Raw genomic sequence first — 21,706 nt, forward strand, 5'->3', positions numbered from 1 at the left:
ACCATGGGGTCGCAGAGTCGGACATGACTGAGTGACTAAGCATACAAAGTGGGGACAAAAATATTGTTGCCGTACTTCAGACTTAAAGTTTGAAGCAAATGCATTAAGTAAGTGCCTGGTGCCTAACACATGTCAAACATTGACTTTTTATTGTTATTATGACATGCGCATCTTTGGCTGAACCTTAATTAAAATCCTATAGTTCATATTTTACCTATAAATTTGACAGTGAGTTTATCTGTAAATCTGATAGCAAATGTATTCCAGGTTAACTATGTATAGCTTGTGTCTGTGTGTATGTGGGTATGGAGCCTGTGGAGGCGTGGTTGTAGTGTATGTTTGTGCCTATGCATTCAAGGTAAATGGTACAGTGGTAACGAATCTGCCTGCCAATGCAGGAGATGTGCCATACGCAGAATTCAGTCCCTGGTTTGGGAAGATCCCCTGAAGGAGGAAATGGCAACCCACCCCAGTATTCTTGCCTGGACAGAGGAGCCTGGCAGGCTACAGTGCCAGATGGGGTCACAAAGAGTCAGACATGACTGAGCACACATGCATGTCGTATATGAAATATAATTTTAAACTAATTACTCTTCAAGCAAAAACACAAAAAGTAAATCTCCTTTCCTGGGAGTTTCAACTCTACAGAGAAAATTCACTATCTTGAAACTTTCTTCGAATCTACTTGTGTAAATCCACAGTTTCTGAACAGTGGTATAGAGGTGGCTTTTGGCACTGACCAGTTGGACTAGTGCAAGACTTGACTTTGGCTTAGCTTGAACTTACCCAGTGGTTGACAGGGAGTGTTGAACTAAGTGATTAACTAGCAGTTCTTATTACATCTTGATTACACCTAGCATCAGGTATTCCTTCACCTGCTTCCCCTAACCTTTCTTTAACCAAGGTATCAGAAAAGCCATTTGAAACAGGGATTTCATTTAAAAGGGAGGATTGGATTTTGCAAGAATCTGAACATTTGTAATGAAAACTGTTTGGTTTTATTAGCATTAGTCTGTGTGCTTGCTAATTTTCAGTCATTTTCTCTTTACGAATGGTCCCCCGGATTCTAGTTTCTACATTGCTGCCTTCTGAATGGAGTCCTTTGTGACCCATTGTAATTACATTGCATTTTCCTTGTGTTCTTTCAAAACGTTCTGACTTCGCCTTGATTTTGGTTGGGAGATGGTGGGAGGAGGGTGGCAGCAGGGGAATGAGGTCAGCAGTACTTTCAGAATGTTGTCAAAGAAGATTTTTAAATTGTTAAAAATTGCCTAGTAAGTAATAGCAAGCTTTGTGGTTTGTTGCTGTTTAGTTGCTTAGTCATGTCCGACTCTTTGCAAGCCTTTGGACTGTAGCCCGCCAGGCTCCTCTGTCCATGGGATTTCCCAGGCAAGAATACTGGAGTGGGTTGCCATTTCTTTCTCCAGGGGATCTTTGCAACCCAGGGATTGAACCCGCATCTCTTGTGTCTCCTGCATCGACAGGTGGGTTCTTTACTACTGAGCCACCAGGGAAACCCGAGTATCAAGCTTGGTATGTGTTAATAAAGGAGACAGGATAGGAGGTTGAGTCAGAAATGAATGTCCTCTGGTCTTCACAGGAGTGTTTGCTCCTTGATGCCCAGCATTTCTCTGATGTCTTCTGGACACTTCCAAAATGGTCATAGACCAGGCTGATGACTATAATAATTTTTAAGGTATCAAAATGAAAATGTCGTGTGGTTGGGAGCAAAAAACCAAGGGCATAAGCCGATTGAGAGAGAATAAGCTGAAAACAGTTTTGCTCATAACAGCTTTCTTAAACCTGATTTAAGCATGGAAAGAATAGTCAAGAGAATTTGCCACCAAGCTAGGAATGTTTCATATATGTTGTAAATAAAAAGATGGCTAGTCTATTTAAAATGTTCAACACTAAAACATATAGGGCCAGGAGTTTTTAATAATACAATAGTAACTGAGAAAGAAATGATTTGAGTCCATTTCCACTTAATATTGTTGCTTGTTTTGCACATTTTCCTGGATATTTTTTAAAAGCCTGAAAGAAAAAAATGGACAAAACTGTAGTTGACCCTAGTCATTTACAAATTTTCTATTTGCTAATTTGCCTATGGGTTAAAATTTATTTGTAACCTCCAAATCAGTCTTCACACTTTTGAGATCATTTATAGATTGATGAAACATTTCCGTCACCCGCATATGTGTACCCTTCTGATGTCCAATGAGATTGTAAACGAGGGTCCTTCTCTTGGTCTTTTTACCGCCACACGTTTCACATTTTTTATACTATTTGTTAATTATTTTATTGTTTAAAATGGTCCCCAGGACTAGTGCTGAAGTGTTATCTAGTGTTCCTAAGTGCAAGAAGGCTGTGATGTGCCTTACAGAGAAAAGACATGTGATACATAAGCTTCATTCAGGTATGAGTTGTAGTGCTGTTGACTTCAATGTTAATGAATCAATGATGTATATATTAAATCAGAAATTAAACAGGAACACATAAAATGAGGTTATGTATTGATCAGTTGATGAAAATGCTGTGTGATCAGAGGCTCATAGGAACCTAACCTTGCATTTACCAAGGGTCAATGCTTCAGAATTTTTTAAAATTCATTTTTATTGGAGAATAGTTGCTTTACAATTTGTGTTAGTTTCTATGTACAACAAAGTGAATCTGCTATACATATACATATATCCCCTCTTTTGTCAACTTCCTTCCCATTAAGGTCACCACAGAGCACTGAGCTCCCTGAGCTATAAGTATCAATATTTGTTAATTCAGTGTTACTGTTGACTTTAGAACAAATCCATCAAATAATAGATATTCACCCTATTCATCAGTTCAGTTCAGTTGAGTTCAGTTGCTCAGTCATGTCCAACTCTTTGCGACCTCAAGGACTGCAGCACACTAGGCCTCCCTGTCCATCACCAACTCACAGGGTTTACCCAAACTCATGTCCATCAAGTCGGTGATGCTATCCAACCATCTCATCCTCTGTCGTCCCCTTCTCCTCCCGCCTTCAATCTTTCCCAGCATTGGGTCTTTTCCAATGAGTCAGTTCTTTGCATCACGTGGCCAAAATATTAGAGTTTCAGCTTCAGCATCAGTCTTTCCAATGAATATTCAGGACTGATCTCCTTTAGGATGGACTCGTTGGATCTCCTTGCAGTCCAAGGGACCCTCAAAAGTCTTTTCCAACACCACAGGTCAAAAACATCAATTCTTTGGCGCTTAGCTTTCTTTATAGTCCAACTCTCACAAAGCTATGGAAAAACCATAGCTTTGACTAAACGGACCTTTGTTGACAAAGTAATGTCTCTGCTTTTTAATATGCTATCTAGGTTGGTCATAACTTTTCTTCCAAGGAGCAAGAGTCTTTTAATTTCATGGCTGCAGTCACCATCTGCAGTGATTTTGGAGCCCCAAAAGATAAAGTCTGCCACTGTTTCTCCATCTATTTGCCATGAAGTGATGGGACCAAATGCCATGATCTTCATTTTCTGAATGTTGAGCTTTAGGCCAACTTTTTCACTCTCCTCTTTCATTTTCATCAAGAGGCTCTTTAGTTCTTCTTCACTTTCTGCCATAAGGATGATGTCATCTGCATATCTGAGGTTATTGATATTTCTTCTGGCAATCCTGATTCTGGCTTGTGCTTGCTCCAGCCCAGCGTTTCTCATGATGTACTCTGCATATAAGTTAAATAAGCAGGGTGACAGTATACAGCCTTGACGTACTCCTTTCCCTATTTGGAACCAGTCTATTTGGAACACTATTTGGAACAGTATGGTTCACATACTGTTGAAGCCTGGCTTGGAGAATTTCGAGCATTACTTTACTAGTATGTAGGAACTGTGAACTTCCAGATGTTCAAGCTGGTTTTAGAAAAGACAGAGGAACCAGAGGTCAAATTGCCAACATCCGCTGGATCATTGAAAGAGCAAGAGAGTTCCAGAAAAGCATCTATTTCTGCTTTATTGACTATGCCAAAGCCTTTGTGTGGATCACAGCAAACTCTGGAAAATTCTGAAGGAGATGGGAATACCAGACCACCTGACCTTCCTCTTGAGAAATCTGTATGCAGGTCAGGAAGCAACAGTTAGAACTGGACATGGAACAACAGACTGGTTCCAAATAGGAAAAGGAGTACATCAAGGCTGTGTATTGTCACCCTGCTTATTTAACTTATATGCAGACCACATCATGAGGAACGTTGGGCTGGAAGAAGCACAAGCTGGAATCAAGATTGCCAGGAGAAATCTCAATAACCTCAGATATGCAGATGACACCACTCTTATGGCAGAAAGTGAAGAATAGCTAAAGAGCCTCTTGATGAAAATGAAAGAGGAGAGTGAAAAAGTTGGCTTAAAGCTCAACATTCAGAAAACTAAGATCATGGCATCTGGTCCCATCACTTCATGGTAAATAGATAGGCAAACAGTGGAAACAGTGGCAGACTTTATTTTTGGGGGCTCCAAAATCACTGCAGATGGTGATTGCAGCCATGAAATTAAAAGATGCTTGCTCCTTTGAAGAAAAGCTATGACCAACCTAGATAGCATATTAAAAAGCAGAGACATTACTTTGTCAACAAAGGTCTGTCTAGTCAAGGCTGTTGTTTTTCCAGTAGTCATGTATGGTTGTGAGAGTTGGACTGTGAAGAAAGCTGAGCGCCAAAGAATTGATCCTTTTGAACTGTGATGTTGGAGAAGACTTTTGAGAGTTCCTTGGACTGCAAGGAGATCCAACGAGTCCATCCTAAAAGAGATCAGTCCTGCATGTTCACTGGAAGGACTGATGTTGAAGCTGAAACTCCAATACTTTGGCCACCTGATGTGAAGAACTGACTCATTGTAAAAGACCCTGATGCTGGGAAAGATTGAAGGCGGGAGGAGAAGGGGATGACAGAGGGATGAGATGGTTGGATGGTATCACCGACTTGATGGACATGAGTTTGGGTAAACCCTGTGAGTTGGTGATGGACAGGGAGGCCTGGCGTGCTGCAGTCCATGGGGTCGCAAAGAGTCGGACACGACTGAGCCCCTTAACTGAACTGACTGAGATGACTGCAATTGTACGGTAGTTTGAGCATTCTTAGGCATTACCTTTCTTTGGGATTGGAATGAAAACTGACCTTTTCCAGTCCTGTGGCCTCTGCTGAGTTTTCCAAATTTGCTGGCATGTTGAGTGCAGCACTTTCACAGCATCATCTTTTAGAATTTGAAATACTCAACTGGAATTCTATCACTTCCACTAGCTTTGATCGTAGTGATGCTTCCTAAGGCCCACTTCACTTCTCATTCCAGGATGTCTGACCCTAGGTGAGTGATCATATCATTGTGATTATCTGGGTCATGAAGATCTTTTTTGTATAGTTCTTCTGTGTATTCTTGCCATTTATTCTTAATATCTTCTGCTTCTCTTAGGTCCATACCATTTCTGTCCTTTATTGTGCTCATCTTTGGATGAAATATTCCCTTGTTATCTCTAATCTTCCTGAAGAAATCTCTAGTCTTTCCCATTCTGTTATTTTTCTCTATTTCTTTGCACTGATCACTGAGGAAGGCTTTCTTATCTCTCCTTGCTATTCTTTGGAACTCTGCATTCGATTGGGTATATCTTTCTTTTTCTCCTTTGCCTTTAGCTTATCTTCTTTTCATAGCTACTTGTAAGGCCTCCTCAGACCCCCATTTTGCCTTTTTGCATTTCTTTTTCTTGGGGATGGTTTGGTCACTGCCTCTTGTACAATGTCACGAACCTCTGTCCATAGTTCATCAGGCACTCTGTCTATCAGATCTAATCCCTTGAATCTATTCTCACTTCCACTGTATAATCAATAAGGGATTTGATTTAGGTCATACCTGAATGTTTCAGTGGTTTTCCCTACTTTCTTCAGTTTAAGTCTGAACCCTATTCATAATTCCTGTTAATTCATTTGCACGGGAATGTATCAGTGATCTACTAAGTAAAGATCAACATTAAAGAAAATTAAACTTACAACAAAGTGCCACAGCACAAAGCTTCTTGCTATCCAGTGGCAATCATTTATTTCAGATTATCTTATGTTCCTGAGAGTCTTCCTAGGAGCACTTGAGACATGCAGAAGTCTCTTTAAAATACACATACAGATTCATACACACAGGACGAGAAAACTGGCCTCTATGGAATGTACATGTATAAACTTAGAAATCTTTCTTTTGATAGTGCCCCAAATTCCATTTTCACTCAGCAAACCATTGATGTTATTTGAAAGCGTGGCATATAGATAAAAAAGGGGGATCCTAAAACATTGGAAGCTATTGGCATTCAAAGGCAGATCATGGATTGCCCCTTCTTGAGGTAGACCAGTAGCTGGTTTCCAGTGAAGCTAGAATTCCACCATGCCTAATCATGTCTGATAACTAGTGGAGTGGTTGTGTCTTGGGTCTGTTTGCTGAGAGGGTCAGGGTCCTCCCGAGATAGATAGAGCTCATCTCAGAGGAATAAAAGTCAAGCTCAACAGAAATATCTGTTGAAGAAAATCTTTCCCATCAGAGAAGTGATTCTGTATGCAGTCCAGTTTTTGCTGTTTTGGCCCTCCTCCCAAACCAGGCCCACTGGTCCTTGTGGTTCTTGGTAGAGGAAGGCATGGAGATAAAATCAAGAGAGCTCCTCACCTGGAGGGGCCATGAGCCCTCTTGGGACTCCCCTAAGACAGTGACTGATGGAAGAGAGCATGTTCCCTGCACCAGAGGTTGTGGATGGGATCCAGGAAAGGAGGCTGTGGAGGCAAAGCCAGTATAGTGGAGGGCTAAGGAGAGTGGGCTTGTACAGAAGACACTTGTGTGATTCCTTGCCATACTGTGCCAGGGACTCGGAAAGGATCAATGCACTTAGAAATATGGGTTGTCATGACACGAGCCCATTCACACTTACAGGCTGGAAAGGCGAGAAGGAATAGGCCTGATCCATCCAAGTATGCCTGGAGTAGGAAAGGGCAACCCACTCCAGTATTCTTCCCTTGAAAGTTTCATTGATTGAAGAGCCTGACAGGCTAGAGTCCATGGGTCTGTCAGGTCGCAAAAAGATGGACACAACTGAGCGCACACACACACACATCTAAGCATAGTACTGTTTTTACTTGCTGATACTGAGTTCTCTTGTTTTCATTTTCCATGTTTCTCTATTGTCTAATCTGATAGTTCTTCCCTTGGATGGACATTAAAATCACTCAGGAAGCATTAAAAGATGCTGGAACCATCTCAAAGGTTTTGATTGATCAGGGATCTATCCTTGATCCTTGGCATCTTTATGTTTAAAAGGCTTCTAAGGTGATTCACATGGTTAACCACAGTTGAAAGTTGTTGCAGTTAAATATATCACGGAAAATCTTCACTCTCCATCATCTGTCCTGCTCTATCTAGAGGAGGGTTAGGCAAGACCCCTGCTACGTGTCCACCTCAAGAAGAGCTCTCCTGGGTGTGCCTCTGTCTCTTGTTACCCTGTGAAGAATTCATCTGTTTCTTTCCCTGTCCTTCTTCCTGGCCCCTACAGACTCCAAATTCTGAGGCCTTTTCCTTCCTTGGACTCTGCACTAGTTTCTGGTGATGAGCTCAACACTGAGGGGAGGAGAGGAAGTAAAGAAGAGGGCAGGGCAAGGGGAGAATAAAGGGTAATTGGGAAGAAGTGGAGGAGGAGAGAGGGATGGAGCACACTCACTGCTTCTCACACACTCCGGCTATGGCCAGAGTGTGGAGGGAAGAGTGTGAGCAGGGAGCTACACACACCCAAGTGGAAGTTCTGGGTCTCCATTACTTACTAGCTTCTGGATCTTGGGGAAGCTACTTTTTTGGCTTGTTTTCTTTTTGGCTGCCCCAGGTCTTCCTTGTGGTACACAGGCTTTCTCTAGTTGCAGTGCACAGGTTTCTCTAGTTGTGGATCACAGGTTCTACAGTGTGTGGGCTTCAGTAGTTGCGGTGTCTTGAGTGAGGGCTTAGTTGCTTTGCATCATGTGGGATCTTACTTCCCTGACCAGAGATCAAACCTGTGTCCGCTGCATTGGAAGGCAAATTCTTAACCACTGGACTACCAGGGAAGTCCAGGAACTACTTAGTCTTTTACAGCTAAAAAGTGGGGAAGCTCAGGGATTCAAAACAAGCCTGACTGATTTAAGAACTCTAAACATTTTCTCAGCTTATGTAGCATCTTCTAATCCATACCCATACAATAGGGCCTGGTAATGAATACAGCAATTAATAATGTCCCAGATGGTAGTTGAGCTTGTTTTTAAATTCCTATGGTCAAATACATTGGGCAAATGTTACAAAAAGATTAGTTGGAGAAAAAAACGGTGTGCCATTTATTATCAGCCTAGAACATTCAGAATTGTCATTCATGAGAAATAAGCTCATTATTAATAAAAGATTACTTTTCTTGTCTTTATGTGACTATTTTCTTAAATTAAAAATAAACTCTTTTCTTATTGTAAAAGCAAAGCATGTTTATCTAATACAAACTGGAAAATAGAGATAAGCAAATAACACAAAATTAAACACACTCATAATCTCTCTACCCAGATACAATTGCTCTAAAGACCTTTTAGACTTCCTCTGTTTTTATGCAGATTTTCAAAAAGTCATAATATACACTTTCTTTTACCTTTATAAACATCTGGTCAACAGCATTTTGTGTCAATACACTGGTATTTACTACATCATTTTTGTGTCTGCTTATGAAGGTAAAATAATTTTGTTTGTTTTTAAACCACATTTGTTTACTTAGAAGTCAGAAACTCACAGATTCGGAAACATCTGAAGAGCCCCAGGTGTGGCTTTGTGGAGAGGTTGAGTAATTCAAAACAAAGTGCAAAATATAAAAACAATTACAGTCAGTTTGACAGTGGTGCGTCTGTTTCCTATGGCCCTCCTACCCCTGAGTCTACTGCTGACTTCAAAGGAAAGCCAGCACAGAGGAGGTCCAGAGGATAAGGTGCAAAACGAGAATCAAAACCCACGATAAGAGATTAAAGGAAGGTTGATCAAAGCCCCAGCATGAAAGTGCTAGCCCATGACTTGCCTTGGCCCATGGCCCCAAAATATTCATCAGAACAGAACTTTCTTTGATGTGATTGGAAGCTCCTGCGCTCCGATGAGCTCTCTGGTCAAAGGGAAACTTTAAAAGTGGCACAGAAGGGGTTGGCAGAGGTTCTCTCTCTCTCTCTCTCTTTCTCTCTCTCTCGTCTGCACATACCTCACAAATTGCTTGAATGCTGCTTCTTTGGTTTGTTGTCCAGATGTAAGTAGTTTCACTGTGTATCAAGTGAGGAATTCAACCTAAGATGGGAAGGATCGTCTTTTCCGTGGTGGGAGGTGAGGCTGTGTGAACGTGGCGTGTATTTGCACTCATGAATGTGGGACTTCAGCCACTGCTCCTCCTTTTCATTCAGGGTGGGTCAGTATGTGTTTGATGCCCTCCTAACTAGGAGTCTATGGCTCTTTGTGGTGTTAGGATAGAAGCCATCTATTTCCTCCGAGAATAGAAGAAAGTAGAAGTGCTTTCAAAATGGTGGTTGCCTTTACAACATTCAGCTTACACTTTTTAAAGTCTGTTGAAAGACAAGAGTTGTATAAAATTGCTAAAAAATGTGTGCTGAGAATGTCTTTAGCTAGTAGTCCTTTCAGGTTCCAGTTTTCTGGCTTTTCACTTTACATAATAATCTATTATTTAGGGTCTTTATTTTTATTTCCCCTGTCATCATATCTTCATTTCCTTAAAACTTTAAGAGATTTTCATTTTCTTTCTACCTTTTTAGGATCTATTTCTTAATCTTTACCTGAGGTTTCAAGTTAGAGTTTTTACTGACAAGTCTTGATCAAGCACAATCTTAGGCTCTGAGAGAAAACTGGAAATTGTATCTCTACCTTTGTGGGAACCACAATCCAGGTGAAGAGGCAATGGGTTTTCCAACAGAAAAATGAATGTCAGCCAGTATGGGCTTTGTAGGGACAGTCCTTCATGAAGAAAAAGGATTTGAACTGGGCCTTGAACAAGCCTGAAATTTCTGAATGTGAGAAAATAAAAAAGGATATTTTGACAAGGGTTGAGGCAACATAGTCAAAGTTACAGAAATGGAGAACTGTAAGATGTTCCATAGCATAAAATGAATACATTCATTTAATTGGGGCAGATGGCTCATGTAAGAAAGTGATGAGAGAAGCTTCACTAGGTATGTTAAGGTTAGAATATACTATGAATCTGGATTTTATTATGAATGCGAGAGGACTGAATACTTTGTAGTGGAATATTGAATAGTTTGGAGTGGAAATATTGAATACTTTGGAGTGGAAAATGGCATACTGAAATGCTAGGATGGTGTGAATCCAATTGACACACAGGATGGATGGCATGGGGAGAGGCCTGGGGCCATACTTTGGTGAAAGGGCATGAATAGAGCCTTAGAGACGAAGGCCCAAGAAAGAATGGAAACAGTGGGAACTGGAAGTATGGGACTGACCCTGGAGGCTGTGAAATGAGAACTGGTCTGACCTGCAGGAACTAGGGAAGGAGATGTGTAGGAGGAACAAGTAAAGGGACTCATTGATGATTCAGTAATGTCATCATACAAACTTAACGCATTTTACTGAACATTCCAGGTGACAGGAATACAAAGAGGTTGAGTTCATCAACAGAATGGTTAGGAAGACTCAGCAGGTATTTATATGAGAAATTCAAAATAGCCTAATCTAGAGCATTTAAGACTGAGTGAGACAGTGACCTCCCAGGAGTTCAGAGAAAGAAATTTTCTCTATGGTTTGGAAGAGATGGGACAGAAGCTGAACCTTGAATAGTGGGTAGAATTTGGAAAGAATGGGAGAAGTTGAAAGGGTCAAGTTTCTACTCAGCCATAAAAAGGAACAAAACTGTGCCATTTGCAGAGACATGGGTAGACCTTGAGCATGTCATACAGTGGGAAGTAAGTCAGAAGGAGGAAAAAAAAATTGTATATTAACACATGTATGTGGAATCTAGGAAAAATGGTACAGATGAACCTATTTGCAAAGCAGAAATAAAGAGGCAAACATACAGATACAAAAGCAAGGAAAGAGAAGGTGGGATGAACTGGGAGACTGGGATTGACATGTATATGCTACTATGTATAAAATAACTAACTAACAGGAACCTACTGTATGGCACAGGGAACTCCACTCGTTGCTCTGTGGTGACAAAGAGGGAATATATATTTATGTATAGCTGATTCACTTTGCTGTACAGGAGAAACTAACACAACATACAAAGGAACTGTACTCCAATAAAACTGTTTTTTAAAAAAGGGTGGAGTGAGGAGGAGAGAAACAAAGATGCAGGGTAGAGAAGCACAGGAGTGTTTGTGGTCCTTGCGGCAAAACCCACCTGGCCAAAGTACAGTGTTTTTGTGAAAACGCAGGGAGGAAAAAAGACAGAAGGTAGAGACTTTATATTAGCCAAGTTAAAGAGTCGTAATTTAATCTGGGCAGTGTCAAGCCACTGACATTTTTGAGCAAGGGAGTAGCTAGAGCAAAAGGGTCTTTGGGGAAGTTTAACCTGTGAAAGATACACAACATATGTATACAAGTAGAGAGATAATACTATGAATAGCAAGAGGAGTAGTTGGGTGACGTCTAGTCAAAAGGGAGGAAGATGTAAACTAGGTTGACATTGATTATCTAGAGTATAGATTGAAAGAGGCAGAAGAGTTACTGATAGCCCAAGGGAGAGCATGAAATACAGAATTCTACTCAAGATTTCAAACCTGGGAGGCTGTGATAACAATTGTACCACATGCCAAAGTACAAACATCCAGAGAGGACTGGTTTGGAGGTGACCCACAGAGTTTAGTCTAAAAGAGATGGAGACTGAGATGACAGTCAGGCAAACATGTCCAAAAGTGGTCAGAAGCGGGGGCTCGAGGCTCAGCGGGAAGACAGATTTACCATTCCAAGCTGGAAAAATCCACACAGCTCAGCAGTTCTTTAAAAGTGTTTAATTAATTTATTCAGAAGGCAAAGTATTTTCAAAAGCTCACTTGAGAACTTATACTCTCTTGATGCAGATGAATTCTCAATTGCTCTTTTGTTTTCCTTGCAAAACAGTTCAACTTGTTTGAGAAAGAATGTGGGGAGGGCAATGGTAGGGTTTTCTCACTGTTCCAGGTGTAGAAATTGTGAGCACAAGAGTCCTGTACATAATATAGTATTTTTCTCTTCATAGATCTTCTCTTTATCTATCTTTCTATTAATTGAGACACCTAGTACAGTCAGTGTTTTGCACATTTTAAATACTCAACATTAGTTGATTTGTTTTTTCATCATAATTCTCAAAGATAAAATCATGGATGAAAGAAAAACTAACAAGCTTACAGCTAATTTTATAATGACAGACTCTACATAAACAAATGCAAATTGGATATCCGGTATGAATTGCAGAAATATTGTAAGCAGAGTCCAAGAAGTATTAACTGTAGCTTCAGATCTTTACTGAAACAATAAAATCCCTTAACAATCCCACATACCGTAGAGCCTCCTAGATGTTCAAAGGTCACAGCACCTTGAAGAACAAAGTCAACAGCCAAAGTTATCAGAGTGCAGAGTGACTCCAGGCCCAGGACAGCTAAGGCAGGCCTGCATTTTCTCTTTCATCTGAGGTAGAAACTAGCGAGACACTTGGTTATTTAAAGAAAGAGATAAGATGCAGGACAGGAGGACCCAGACCTCTTAAGAATAAAACCAACCCACTACAGTAAAGGAGGAAGAAGTATACACACGTACTATTCATCATTCAACCTAAGTCCACAGTTCCACAAGTAAAAAGAAGAGCATCAGTCCAGTTGACCTGATCATAAAGAAGTAACATGTCTCTTTTTCTTCCCCCCTTCCAAACTACTTACGAAACAAACCCTTCACTTTATCTCATCCTTTCTCTGGTCTTTCAGCCGCTCGACTGATCCAGAACATGGATGCCACTGTTGAGCCTTGCACAGACTTTTTCAAATATGCTTGCGGAGGCTGGTTGAAACGTAACGTCATTCCGGAGACCAGCTCTCGTTACAGTAACTTTGACATTTTAAGAGATGAATTAGAAGTCGTTTTGAAAGGTTAGTGAAGTTTAAGTCTATGTATCAAAGATTTCTGTCTTAATATATCCATTTTAAGGCCTTCCCAGGTGGCTCAGTGGTAGAGAATCTGCCTGCCAGTGCAGGAGATGTGAGTTTGGTCCCCTGGGTCAGGAAGATACCCTGAAGAAGGAAATGGCAATCTGCTCCATTATTCTTGCCTGGGAAATCCCATGGACAGAAGAGCCTGGTGGGCCATAGTCTATGGGGTCACAAAAGGGTCAGGCACAACTTAGCAACTAAATAACATCCATTTTCAAGATTTTACTTGGGAATGTAAAAGCCATTACAGGGAGTGTCACACAAAATTAAAAGTTGATAATCCCTCCAAGTTTTGTGGACCATTGCTGAGTCACTCTAAGGATGGAAGACACTAAAATGAATATGTTGACATCTCAGCATTCCTGCTTTCATTTGAATATAACATGATAAATGCTCTATTACCCATGAAGGTGGTATCTATGCATTTTACAGGAGAAATTAAATGATTGCCACTAAACAGGACATGCATGTTTACCCTGGCCCTGTGTTGAAGTTGCTGTAAGATAGTACCAAGATTTGCCTTCCCAGACTAGGTATATCTGTTCTAATCCAGATATGATCAAGACACTCTGCCCGGGAAGCTGAGGAAGTTGTGTCTAGTCCTTTGTTATCCTACATTCTGTGTTCTTGTTTAGAATTCTTTGTAAAAATCAAAACTTTTTTTTTTTTTACTATTTTTTAATATCCAAGCAAGTAGAACATTTCATTTGGAGCATGAACAGTATGATCACACAAAAATAATTACCCTCCAACCATCAAGAAGACTATCATATTAAATTACATATTCCAAAACAAATTTGTTTTCTTTTTAATCTCAATATCAGAAAAAGTAACTTCTGTATGGCAGAGCAGTACAGATCACTGTTTACCAGAAACTAATAATCTAGTCAAAAAGACTTTCATCTAAGTTGGCTAATGAAAGTAACTCCTCCTTCTACACTAGGAATAATGATCTGATAAGGAGTTTGGTTTTTCTCATAGGGTTTTGGAATGGGAGAGGTATGAACACATACAAGTTTTTTTTTTTTTTTTTTTAAACCAAACTTGCATTGAAAATGTTATTTAGAGCTGCAAATGAACAATTATACTGATGCATTTTACCAACACTCCATTTCAGATGTCCTTCAGGAACCCAAAACTGAAGATATAATAGCAGTGCAGAAAGCAAAAATGTTATATAGATCTTGTATAAATGAAAGTAAGTGCTCTTTATTTTATTTTACTAGGAGTATGCCAAAATATGTATATACTTCATAATATATTTATATTCATTATTTTTAAAAGCTGCTATTGAGAGCAGAGGCGGGGAACCTCTACTTAGACTGTTGCCAGATATATATGATTGGCCAGTGGCGCTAGAAAACTGGGAGCAAAAATATGGTAAGACAGTCTTCCCTTTAATAAAATTATTTCTGTATAAAATCTGTTATTATTATACTATAGTATCATATTAATGCATCAAGCATCTAATGATATACTTCACCTTTCATTTCTTTAGGTTCTTCTTGGACAGCTGAGAAATCTATTGCACAACTGAATTCTAAATATGGAAAAAAAGTCATTATTAATTTTTTTGTTGGCACTGATGATAAAAACTCTACGAATCATATAATTCATGTAAGTTTGTATGGCCAACAGCCAGAGTTATCTTTAACGTGATAAAACATTCACATGCATTGTTGTTATTGATATTTAGAAAAAATAAGGCTTATTCTTATTTGACTTGTAGGAACAAAGTGGTAATAAATTCAAGGACAGATACCTGGCTTTCCAATTTTGAAACTGTTTTCTTGATGCTATGTTTTAGACATTCAACTCTCCTTTCTGCTATCTTTGTTTAGATAAGAAATGAAAGACTTTAGGTCTCTCCTATTTAGAAAAGGGGCTTCACTGGTGGCTCAGTGGTAAAGAACCCACCCGCTAATACAGGAAACTTGAGTTTGATCCCTGGGGCAGGAATATCCCCTGGAGGAGGGCATGGCAGCCCACTCCAATATTCTTGACTCACGGAATCCCAGGGGCAGAGGAGCCTGGTGGGCTACAGTCCATGGAGTCACAAAGAGTTAGACACAACTTAGTGACTAAACAATAACAATTTAGAAAAAGCACTTGATTTCTCTATACGTTCATGAAAGGAGCATGGTCTTGTTTATATAAGTAATATGGGTTAGAAATCAGAAATTCCTAATTGACTCCAAAAAGATCATAAAAATGGGATACTACTACTACTACTACTACTACTACTACTACTACTAAGTCGCTTCAGTCGTGTCCAACTCTGTGGGACCCCATGGACTGCAGCCTACCAGGCTTCTCTGTCCATGGGATTCTCCAGGCAAGAACACTGGAGTGGGTTGCCATTTCCTTCTCCAATGCATGAAAGTGGAAAGTGAAAGTGAAGTCGCTCAGTCGTGTCTGAGTCTTAGCGACCCATGGACTGCAGCCTATCAGGCTCCTCCGTCCATGGGATTTTCCGGGCAACAGTAGTGGAGTGGGGTGCCATTGCCTTCTCCCAAAAATGGGATATTGAACATAATTTTGATGCTTGCTACATCTGTACTTTTTTTTTTTTCCCAGTTAAGGTAAGCAAAATGTCATTCTTCTTAAAGGGCTTGATAGAAGCAAGGTCCGATGCTGTAAAGAGCAATATTGCATAGGAACCTGGAATGTCAGGTCCATGAATCAAGGCAAATTGGAAGTGGTCAAACAAGAGATGGCAAGAGTGAATGTTGACATTCTAGGAATCAGCGAACTGAAATGGACTGGAATGGGTGAATTTAACTCAGATGACCATTATATCTACTACTGCGGGCAGGAATCCCTCAGAAGAAATGGAGTGGCCATCATGGTCAACAAAAGAGTCCAAAATGCAGTACTTGGATGCAGTCTCAAAAATGACAGAATGATATCTGTTCGTTTCCAAGGCAAACCATTCAATATCACAGTAATCCAAGTCTATGCCCCAACCAGTAATGCTGAAGAAGCTGAAGTTGAATGGTTCTATGAAGACCTACAAGACCTTTTAGAACTAACACCCAAAAAAGATGTCCTTTTCATTATAGGGGACTGGGATGCAAAAGTAGGAGGTCAAGAAACACCTGGAGTAACAGGCAAATTTGGCCTTGGAATACGGAATGAAGCAGGGCAAAGACTAATAGAGTTTTGCCAAGAAAATGCACTGGTCATAACAAACACCCTCTTCCAACAACACAAGAGAAGACTCTATACATGGACATCACCAGATGGTCAACACCGAAATCAGATTGATTATATTCTTTGCAGCCAAAGATGGAGAAGCTCTATACATCAGCAAAAACAAGACCAGGAGCTGACTGTGGCTCAGACCATGAACTCCTTATTGCCAAATTCAGACTGAAATTGAAGAAAGTAGGGAAAACCACTAGACCATGCAGGTATGACCTAAATCAAATCCCTTATGATTATACAGTGGAAGTGAGAAATAGATTTAAGGGCCTAGATCTGATAGATAGAATGCCTGATGAACTGTGGAATGAGGTTCATGACATTGTACAGGAGATAGGGATCAAGACCATTCCCATGGAAAAAAAATGCAAAAAAGCAAAATGGCTGTCTGGGGAGGCCTTACAAATAGCTGTGAAAAGAAGAGAAGCAAAAAGCAAAGGAGAAAAGGAAAGCTATAAACATCTGAATGCAGAGTTCCAAAGAATAGCAAGAAGAGATAAGAAAGCCTTCTTCAGCGATCAATGCAAAGAAATAGAGGAAAACAACAGAATGGGAAGACTAGGGATCTCTTCAAGAAAATCAGAGATACCAAAGGAACATTTCATGCAAAGATGAGCTTGATAAAGGACAGAAATGGTATGGACCTAACAGAAGCAGAAGATATTAAGAAGAGATGGCAAGAATACACAGAAGAACTGTACAAAAAAGATCTTCATGACCCAGATAATCATGACGGTGTGATCACTGACCTAGAGCCAGACATGCTGGAATGAGAAGTGAAGTGGGCCTTAGAAAGCATCACTACGAACAAAGCTAGTGGAGGTAATGGAATTCCAGTGGAGCTATTCCAAATCCTAAAAGATGATGCTGTGAAAGTGCTGCACTCAATATGCCAGCAAATTTGGAAAACTCAGCAGTGGCCACAGGACTGGAAAAGGTCAGTTTTCATTCCAATCCCAAAGAAAGACAATGCCAAAGAATGCTCAAACTATCGCACAATTGCACTCATCTCACAGGCTAGTAAAGTAATGCTCAAAATTCTCCAAGCCAGGCTTCAGCAATACGTGAACCTTGAACTTCCTGATGTTCAAGCTGGTTTTAGAAAAGGCAGAGGAACCAGAGATCAAATTGCCAACATCCGCTGGATCATAGAAAAAGCAAGAGAGTTCCAGAAAAACATCTATTTCTGCTTTATTGACTATGCCAAAGCCTTTGACTGTGTGGATCACAATAAATTGTGGAAAATTCTGAAAGAGATGGGAATACCAGACCACCTGATCTGCCTCTTGAGAAATTTGTATGCAGGTCAGGAAGCAACAGTTAGAACTGGACTTGGAACAACAGACTGGTTCCAAATAGGAAAAGGAATACGTCAAGGCTGTATATTGTCACCTTGCTTATTTAACATATATGCAGAGTACATCATGAGAAACGCTGGACTGGAAGAAACACAAGCTGGAATCCAGATTGCTGGGAGAAATATCAATAACCTCAGATATGCAGATGACACCACCCTTATGGCAGAAAGTGAAGAGGAACTCAAAAGCCTCTTGATGAAAGTGAAAGTGGAGAGTGAAAAAGTTGGCTTAAAGCTCAACATTCAGAAAACGAAGATCATGGCATCCGGTCCCACCACTTCATGGGAAATAGATGGGGAAACAGTGGTAATTGTGTCAGACTTTATTTTTCTGGGCTCCAAAATCACTACAGATGGTGACTGCAGCCATGAAATTAAAAGACGCTTACTCCTTGGAAGGAAAGTTATGACCAACCTAGATAGCATATTCAAAAGCAGAGACATTACTTTGCCAACAAAGGCTCGTCTAGTCAAGGCTATGGTTTTTCCTGTGGTCATGTATGGATGTGAGAGTTGGACTGTGAAGAAGGCTGAGCGCCGAAGAATTGATGCTTTTGAACTGTGGTGTTGGAGAAGACTCTTGAGAGTCCCTTGGACTGCAGGGAGATCCAAGCAGTCCATTCTGAAGGAGATCAGCCCTGGGATTTCTTTGGAAGGAATGATGCTAAAGCTGAAACTCCAGTACTTTGGCCACCTCATGGGAAGAGTTGACTCATTGGAAAGACTGATGCTGGGAGGGATTGGGGGCAGGAGGAGAAGGGGACGACAGAGGATGAGATGGCTGGATGGCACCACTGACTCGATGGACGTGAGTCTGAGTGAACTCCGGGAGTTGGTGATGGACAGGGAGGCCTGGCGTGCTGCAATTCATGGGGTTGCAAAGAGTCGGACACCACTCAGCGACTGATCTGATCTGATCTGATCTGAAGAATCACATAAGATGAGATTAGTACTTAATAAGTATGTTTGGAATGGAGTAAAACATTTACAGAGCTTTTCCTTAGTCTCCTGTAAAAGAAACTACCAAAAGTTACAGATCATAGAAGCTTATGTATGTCACAGTTATATAAATCCTTATGGTCATTTTTATTAAAACCATGAAAACAATTGAACCTGACTCTTGTCTGCAGTGGACCCTTTCTGTCTTCCTAGAGTCTCTCCTTTGGCTGTGGAATGCCAGCATCCTGCTTGATCACCATATGAGGATTGCTAAGGAGGCTCAGAAGGTTAGAGAAGGAACAGGGCCCCTCCTGTGGGGATGTCTTCTGGCTCTTTCCCTGCCAGTCTTCTGCGTTCTGTTTCTTTTATATTGCCCTGTTTCTTTACACTGCTAGGATTCTCACTTCCACCCATAGTTTGCTTTACCCACTTATCGTGCAGCATGTAGGAGGGAATCTCACAAAGCTTCGAGGATGTCTAGGAGCTTTCATGAGGTATCCAGGGTGGAGTGGACGTGCTGGAGCAGAAATAGGTTACCTCTTTCATATGCTCAGCTGGCAGCTGGGTCTGCTGACCTCCTGAGCAGGGCAGCTCTGAAGAGGAGTCTCCTCTGTCCTCTTAGGGTGTTGTGTGTGTGTGTTACTTGCTCAGTCATGTCCGACTCTTTGTCACCTCATGGATTATAGCCCATGAGGCTCCTCTTCCATATGGATTCTCCAGGCAAGAATACTAACACATTCCCTTCTCCATGGAATCTTCCCGACCCAGGGATTGAACCCCGATCTCCTGCATTGCAGGCAGATTCTTTACCAACTGAGCTACCAAGGAAGCCCCCTCTTAGGGTACAGAGTCTCAAAAAAATCTCTGGCAAGATTTCTACTAGCTTAGAATTTCTTGAGTCACCATAGAGGTTTTCCACTTTTTTTTTTTTTCCATTACAATTAAGGGTAGGGGCAAAAGAAAACATCCAGCAAGGGAGTATATTAGAAACTCAGGGACCTGAAATGTCCTATGAAAGTATAAAACTCCCCAGCCCTAGATTCTAATGTGTGTTTGTTTATCTCTCCCATTGTTATACAGTAAACTCTTTCCCCATATGGTTTTTGTGGGTTTAAGATTTCATTGGTTTCTCTCAAATATCTGTAATATGATCTTCCAGATTGTCTCACCTACCCATCAGTTTAACACTGAGAAGTATTATGGAAACCATTTCTTAATTGTATATTCATTCAGTGTTAGCTTGTTATATAGAGCAAGAACACTAAGATCTTGTTTACACATAGGTAGGCATGCTTATAATTTGTCAACTAAATATTTTCTTCTTTGTACATTTTTTATAGATTGACCAACCTCAACTTGGCCTGCCTTCCAGAGACTACTATGAATGCACTGCAGCATATAAAGAGGTAAAAACAAAAACAAAAAACCAACAAAACTAAACTACAGAATTTAAACTTAACCCTCTATCTTCTTCACTCAGGCAGATACTGAAAATCATACATAATAGTGAGCTTCCTTTGACTGACTGAGTATTCTCAACAGAACAAATGAAGATCTTTTAAGAAACAAAGAAACTTGAAATTCCTTGTTTGTGTCTTGATTCTTAGTATTTAAGTCATGTGGCCCATTTTTAAAAGCCAATTTTATTTACTTATTTATTTTTACCTTTTAATTTTATATTGGAGTACAGCCCATTAACAATGTTGTGATAGTTTCGGATGGACAATGAAGGGGCTCAGCATACGTATGTTGTTGTTCAGTCACTAAGCCCTGTCCTTCCCTTTGTGACCCCATGAACTGCAACACACCAGGCTTCCCTGTCCCTCACTATCTCCCACAATTTGCCTAAACTCATGTCCATTGAGTCGATGATGCCTTCCAACTATCTCATCCTCTGTTGCACTCTTCTCCTGTCCTCAATCTTTTCCAGCATCAGGGTCTTTTCTAATGAGTCAGCTCTTCACATCAGGTAGCCAGAATATTGGAGCTTCAGCTTCAGAATCAGTCCTTCCAAGGAATATTCAGGGTTGATTTCCCTTAGGATTGACGGATTTGATCTTGTTGTCCAAGGGACTCCTAAGAGTCTTCTCTAGTACCACAGTTCAAAAACATCAATTCTTTGGTGCTTAGCTTTCATTATGGTCCAACTCTCACATCCGTACATGACCACTAGAAAAACCAGAACTTTGCCTATATGAACCTTTTTTGGCAAAATAATGTCTCTGTTTTTTAATACTCTGTTTAGGTTTGTCATAGCTTTTCTTCCAAGGAGCAAGCATCTTTTAATTTCATGGCTGCAGTCACAGTGATTTTGGAGCCCAAGAAAATAAAATCTGTTATGTTTCTACTTTTTTCCCATTTGTTTGACATGAAGTGATGGGACCAGATGCTATGATCTTCGGTTTTTGAATGTTAAGTTTTAAGCCAGTTTTTTTACTCTCCTCTTTCACCATCATTAGGAGGCTCTTTAGTTCTTCACTTTCTGCCATTAAAGTGGTGTCATCTGCATATCTGAGGTTGTTATCAACAACCATATCATGGTATATCCATTTTCCCTGAAAAGCCAATTTTAAATGTCTTTTTTTCTTTATAAATTCAAATGATTTAAAAATGAACAGATGAATCATAGTCTAGGTCAGTGCCAGTGAAGACCAGGGAATGGTCCAGTAAGTACGTACATTGTGCTCGGCACCATTCTTTCTAGAGCCTTCCTATTTGACTTTCAGAGGGCTGCCCACATAGGGGCATTGGGTTAGACAATCCTTTGTGGCCACCTTCTGACTCTGTTCGTCACACCCCACAACACTGCTTCTTATTGTCTCACAGCCTTGCCTTGCTCAAGCTGGTGTTGGTGTGTACTTGCTTGTTGATATAAGGGAACCACAGAAGATGAACTTAGCAGAGTAGGGTATTAAGTATTTGGGGAAGGTTTTGGTTCCATAAATGTTTTCTTTCCTAATTTGAGGCTCAGAAGTAAGTTTAGTTACCTTTTATTCTAATGGATCAGAGGTGTTGTGGCTGAAATTACTTCTTAATTAAAA

The 21,706-nt window shown here is 40.4% G+C and overlaps 1 protein-coding gene across 8 annotated transcripts in view; it reads left to right on the top strand.

Moving 5' to 3' along the window:
* The window catches only part of MME (membrane metalloendopeptidase), a 116,208-nt gene that overhangs the window by 26,442 nt on the left and 68,060 nt on the right, over positions 1–21,706 (top strand). For all 8 annotated transcript variants that reach the window (XM_086317594.1, XM_086317602.1, XM_086317616.1 and 5 more), the window contains 5 exons: positions 12,944–13,105; positions 14,283–14,363; positions 14,450–14,545; positions 14,664–14,782; positions 20,006–20,071. In XM_086317594.1, coding sequence (XP_086173720.1) covers positions 12,944–13,105; positions 14,283–14,363; positions 14,450–14,545; positions 14,664–14,782; positions 20,006–20,071 — 524 coding nt within the window. The remainder of the gene's footprint in view (positions 1–12,943; positions 13,106–14,282; positions 14,364–14,449; positions 14,546–14,663; positions 14,783–20,005; positions 20,072–21,706) is intronic.

Source organism: Bos grunniens, chromosome 1, assembly GCF_055505025.1.
Source record: "Bos grunniens cultivar Pamir isolate PY7600 chromosome 1, Bosgru_T2T1.0, whole genome shotgun sequence".
NCBI classification, from domain to species: Eukaryota; Metazoa; Chordata; class Mammalia; order Artiodactyla; family Bovidae; genus Bos; species Bos grunniens.